A 6,000-nucleotide genomic window follows, 5' to 3' on the forward strand; every position below is an offset into this window, starting at 1 on the left:
GGGAGGGAAAAGGCAACCAGAGGTCTGATGGGTTTGTGAAATAAGAACCTCAAAACCACAAGGAGTACTTGTTGAAAAGTGAGCAGGTCAACATGAGCACAGCAGCCAAAATTGTGAGGAGGATCACAACAAAACCCGGAGTTATTGGAGCGCTCTGGACTCTGCAAACACTTAAAACTTACGCTGACAAGAGCTTACACTGATGAGAAACTGCTGGGAGTATAAACCAAATTGAAGAAGAAAGGATCAATATGAATAAAGAAAAGTGAGGGTACAAATAAAAGTGGGGATACACGCCAAAAGCACCGTCCATGAGAAAAAGTTGGATTTCATTAAAATTAAGAATGTCTGCTGTGTAAAATATACTAGTAAGAGAATGAGAAGATAAGTCACAGACTGGGAGAAAATATTTGCAACACAGATATCTGATAAATGACTGGTATCCAAAATATTCAAAGTTCTCTTAAGCTCTCTAAGAAAATGAACCACTCAACTAAAAGATAGGCAAAAGATCTGAGTAGACATATGGCAAAGAAGATACACATATGGCAAATAAGAATATTAAAAGATGTTCCACATCATATGTCATCTGGGAAATGCAAATTAAAACAACCATGTATGTTCATGAAAACACACAGAGGAAATACTAAGTGAAAGAAGCCAATCTGAAAAGTTTACATATTGTGATTACAACACAGCATTCTGGAAGAGGCTAAACTATGGACATATAAAGATCCCCAGTTGCCAGGGGGTGGTGGGAGGAATGAATAGGTGAAGCAGAGGAGATTTTTAGGCCAGTGAAATTATTCTGTATGATAGACATTATAATGGTGAATACATGTTATTATACATTTGTCAAAAACCTATAGAATGTACAGCACAAAGAGTGAATCCTAATGATTCACTATTTTGGTCGAAAATGATGGGTAAATGCCAGTTCAGAGATTGTAACAAATGTGCCAAACTGATTTGGGATGTTGATGGTATATGAGTTTGTATGGGGCAGGGGGGGAATGTTGAAACCCTGCACTTTTCGATTCAGTTTTGCTGCAAACTTAAAACTGCTCTAGAAAATAAGGTTTGTTAAAATATGAAAATAATTTAATTTTAAAATTTAAAAAATAAAATTAGGGAAGAAAAAACTAGGAAATCTCAGACACCAAGTTCATATTTTTGATGTTCTGAGAAAATAATAGAATAAAGGGCCCTGGGCACATGATTTAAACAAAAAAACTAAAGCAAATCTATTCTGCAGATTCCATTTCTGGACAAGTTGAGGTAGACTCAATTCTCTATATTCTTCCCACTAAGTACACCAAAAATTCCTAAGTATTATACATTAAATAAATATAAGAAGATTCTAAAGGATGAAGAAAAGAAAAACCAGAGAAGGGCCTGAGGACCTGAAGAGTGACATGGCAGGGAGTTCCCTGAGTTTATTTTTGCCTCCTATATCCTAGATTGGGTGCTAAAGAAGTCAGCAACCCAGAGATACCAATGGGTGCAAAGGAACAAAAGTCCATATGAAGCCTGGTCTTTTTAGTCAAAGGACCAGGATAGGGGCAACCTAGCAAGACAGAAAACTTTAAAGCAATAGCTACTTTTTCCCAGCCAAATACCCTGGAAATTTCTACAGATCCCCATCTCCATTCTTAACAAAGGGCAAGTGTTGAGCCTGGACTTCAACACACTCAGCAGTAATAAAGCTCCCATTGTGTCCCCACTCAGATGGTGGTGGAAGAGGACTACTGGGAAGCTGGAATTTTTATCACCTTCCAGAATTAACATGGTTCTCCCCGCCATGGTATTAGTGGAGGTGAGAATAAGGTTCCCCTACCTTTCCCAACCAAGTTGGTGAGTGAGAAGCCTTAACTCTAATCCCTTCCCAGCAGTAATTAGGCATCCCACCCTTTCCAGAGAGTAAGTGGAGGCTGACTAGAAAACCTGGACTTCCACTCCCAACCTGGCAGTAACAAAGAGGTTCCCTCATATCTCTCCAGTGCAGTAGTAGGGGCAGCCTGCTAAAAAGATTTAAATAAGATCCAAAATGAAAAAAAAAAAAAAAGGAAAATATAACAAATAAATAGAAGGTATTTAGAGAGAACCAAATGGAAATGTTACACCTGAAAATACAAGAACTAAAACAAGAAGCTCAATGGATATTTACTACAGCAGAATGAATATGCAAGAGGCAAGAAATGATCCAATCTGAACAACATAGAGAAAACAGACTGAAAAAAACCTCTTCTTAAGGAACAGAATTCATTTCATATAAAAGTACAAAAGAGACTCAGCGGGTGTCCTCCAAAGCAGCTTCTACCTCCAAAGCAGCTTCTACTCTGCAAGCAACCCCCACAGGGACTGGTGCCACTCCAAAATGACTTCTTCCTTGGGAGAGGGGAAGATAACCACACATACTAGTTGCACCCATAGTCCCAGGAGCCAAAACTTACAGCTGGCCGCACAGAGAAAATGTCCTGTTGATCAGTCCAACTACAGCCTCCCCGGGGCAGACTGGGGACAGACATCTGGTCTGATTGCTGTTGCCACCCAACCAGAAGCCCATGGCAGCTCCAGACTGACCCCTCAATGGCACAAGGATGAAACTCTGCCGCCCAGGTATCCACAACAAGCAAAGTGGGCCATTGCAGCTAACTGGACTAAAGGCAAACACAGCCCAGCCATAATAGTAGGGTGCAAGCAACGCATACAGGACACACCCCTTTATCTGAGAAAGAGGGAGCACTGAACTATGGGCCACCACAGGACCTCTTTTTCATAAGGCCACGACTTTCAAGATCAGGAGACATAGGGACGCCTGGGTGTCAGTTGGTTAAGCAGCTGCCTTTGGCTCAGGTCATGATCCCAGTGTCCTGGGATCGAGTCCCATATCGGGCTCCTTGCTCATCAGGGAGCCTGCTTCTCCCTCTGCCTCTGCCTGCCATTCTGTCTGCCTGTGCTTGCTCTCTCTCCCTCTCTCTCTCTGACAAATAAATAAATTAATTTAAAAAAAAAGATCAGGAGACATAGCTGACTTTTCTAATACACAGAAACAAAGAGAGTTAGACAAAATGAAGAGGAAGAGGAATATGTCACAAAGAAAAGAACAAAACCACAGCAAAACAGCTAAATGAAACAGAGATAAGTAATAGGCATGATAAAGAATTCAAAGTAATGGTCATAAATATAATCTTTGGGCAATAGATTTAAATTAGAGCTCAGTAACAATAAGATATTTAGAAATCCCCAAATATCAGGTAAAAATATACTTCTAACAGATCATCTGGAAAGAAGATGTCACACAGATAATTAGTAAATGCCTGAAACTGAGTGGTAGTAAAACACAATATACCAAAATTTGTGGGATATAGCTAATGTTGTCTTTAAAGAGAAATTTTTAGCTGTAATTGCCTATATCAAGAGGAAAAAAGATCTAAATCAGTTACTTAAAGTTTCCAACCCAAGAAACTAGAAAAAAAAAAGGAATTAGACCCCAAAACGTCAGGGAAATAATAATGAGACCAGGAAACAATAAATAAGAAATTAGACAAACAGTAGAAAAAAAGTTGATTCTTTGAAAAGTTTTAAAAATTCATCAACTTAGCAAGACCATAACTTAAAATAGTTTATTCTGAAATAACAACAACAACTTTACCTTGGCCAATTCTGTAATTTTACCAAAACCAGGCTTCCAAGAGGGAGCTGTGAATAGACAATCTTAAATCCACTTTCATGAAGCTGAGACTCTTCAGGGAAGTCTTCTTCAGAAACAGAGCAGTTATTGTATCTTGAATCAGCATTCATGAAGCAGTACCATGGTTTATTGTGGTCAACTCTGGCTGCATCCTCACTTGACAACAATCTCCATTTCAAACAGCTTTCACTCTCACACTGAACCCATACTTTGTTTACATACATACTGTTTTCTGCTGAGGGATCCATTGCAGTGTTACAATATTCTACTATTATCTTACTATCCAATTTTTCTTTTTCCATAAATGCATTTAATCTGGAAAACAAATAAGAAGAAAAGAATAAAGATTCAAGGATATAAGGAAAGTTCAAGACAAAATCAGAGAAAGAGCTCTTCGATACCTTCTTTGCCCATATCTTCTTTCTCCCACAAAGACTATACATTTTGAACAATTTGTTCCCACCTACCCAGAAACAAAGGAACAAAATAGAAGCATCACTCTAGGCATAAAATGCTCCAAAATTAAAAATAAATTTTTAATAACAAAAATAAAAATAAGTATGACCATTTTTACAGAGAAAACTGAAGGTAAGAAAAGTAATTTGTTTGAGGTCCCAGAGCTAGTATATGGTAGAGTCAGTATTTAAATACAGTAGTTTAGTTCCAAACTCTATGATCTTATCCTCTAAGATTTACTGTCATATATATACATATACATAATCATAAATGACATTTACTGTCATATATAGATGACATATATATATGATGTATTATATGTACACATATGATGTATATTTATGTATATGATATGTACATATATATATATGAAATGACTTGATGACCCCTTTCTTTTTCTAATTGAGGAAAAGCAAATGTAACAAATATTCACCATATGAACATTTGAAATCTACTTTTAAAAACTAATCTTTTGGGCACCTGGGTGGGTGGCTCAGTGGTTTAAAGCCTCTGCTTTTGGCTCAAGTCATGATCCCAGCCAGGGTCCTGGGATCGAGCCCCGCATTGGGCTCTCTGCTCAGCAGGGAGCCTGCTTCCTCCTCTCTCTATGCCTGCTTCTCTGCCTACTTGTGATCTCTGTCTGTCAAATAAATAAAATCTTTAAAAAAAATAATAAAAACTCATCTTTTTCTTATATAATATTGCTTTTTATCCATTAATTCAAGCAGTTTGAAAAAAGCATTTCTGAGAATTTATTATGAAAATTTTACACATATAAAACATTAGAATTGTATGATTAAGCTCCCAACTTCTAGCTTTAATAATAACTGTGTGTATACTAAAAAATAATAAAACCAAAATAAAGTAAAAGTAATTAACAATTTATTTTGCAATAGAAACCTATTTTAAAGAATGACTTCAATATACCACATTCACAAGTTAGCAAAACAATACTATCCAAGTGTAAGCACCATTTAAAGAAGCTTCAATTCATGAGTTAATCATATATTTAGAAACTCACTCATCAAATTCCAGGGTCACCACAAATTGCTTTAGAAATTTGCCAATTTATGCCAATAGCCATAGTTCTCAATTTTTTACCTGTTAATACTACTCGTATGAATGTATCCACAGAAAATGAACTTCAAAGAAACTATCCTACATACACAAAGACCCAACAATATTCACTGAGACACTATTTATCATATCAAAAGAGTGGACAAATCTAAAAACACAAAGAACTGAATCTACTAAAAGAGAAATAAAATTTTGCTAATAATATTCATGCAAAATTTCTGGTTAATTATATAACTGGTGAGGAAATTTATGAGAAGCAAGACTGTAATTTAGATTGCATTTGAAATGACTAGTCCTTTCCTCAATTCTCTGGGCCACTGGACAGTAGCACAAGTTGTTGAGTTTGGATACTGGAGCCAAATTATTTGTGAACTCCTGGCTTTACTGTTCACCAGTTGTCCTTGGGCAAGATATTATTTTGCATTTCACTTCACCTTAGGTATAAGTGTGTGTGTGTGTGTAGCAGTTTTGTTTATTTTCAATCCTTGTGCCATCTTTTATTATACTGCCTAAGAGAGGGATAATATTGAATAGAAGCCAATGATAGGAGACATCTTTTTCTAATTTCAAAGAGAATGATTCTACTATTGGACTATAAAGCCAAATATGTCTATTTTTTTTATAGAGACCATTAAAAAGTTGCCAGAAAATTTTTCCCATCAATTACCAGTTTACTTTGAGGATTTTTTTGTTAATCATGAACGACTGCTGAATTTTATCTACTGCTTTTCTGTATGTGTTGAAGTAAACATAAAGATTGTCTAAGTGTATTA

General features: G+C 36.4%; 1 protein-coding gene across 2 annotated transcripts in view; it reads right to left on the reverse strand.

Annotated features, from left to right (window-relative positions):
• Positions 1-4,002, reverse strand: part of LOC111155185 (zinc finger CW-type and PWWP domain containing 2) — an 81,420-nt gene extending 77,418 nt beyond the window's left edge. The window contains exon 1 of one of the 2 annotated variants that reach the window (XM_022515283.1): positions 3,656-4,002. In XM_022515283.1, coding sequence (XP_022370991.1) covers positions 3,656-3,996 — 341 coding nt within the window. In that variant the 5' untranslated portion in view covers positions 3,997-4,002. The remainder of the gene's footprint in view (positions 1-3,655) is intronic. The other variant, XM_022515282.1, reaches the window with a different exon arrangement.
• Between the last annotated feature and the right edge of the window lie 1,998 nt (positions 4,003-6,000).

The sequence above is a fragment of the Enhydra lutris genome, unplaced genomic scaffold, assembly GCF_002288905.1.
Source record: "Enhydra lutris kenyoni isolate GAN:26980312 unplaced genomic scaffold, ASM228890v2 scaffoldscaffold39, whole genome shotgun sequence".
NCBI classification, from domain to species: domain Eukaryota; kingdom Metazoa; phylum Chordata; class Mammalia; order Carnivora; family Mustelidae; genus Enhydra; species Enhydra lutris.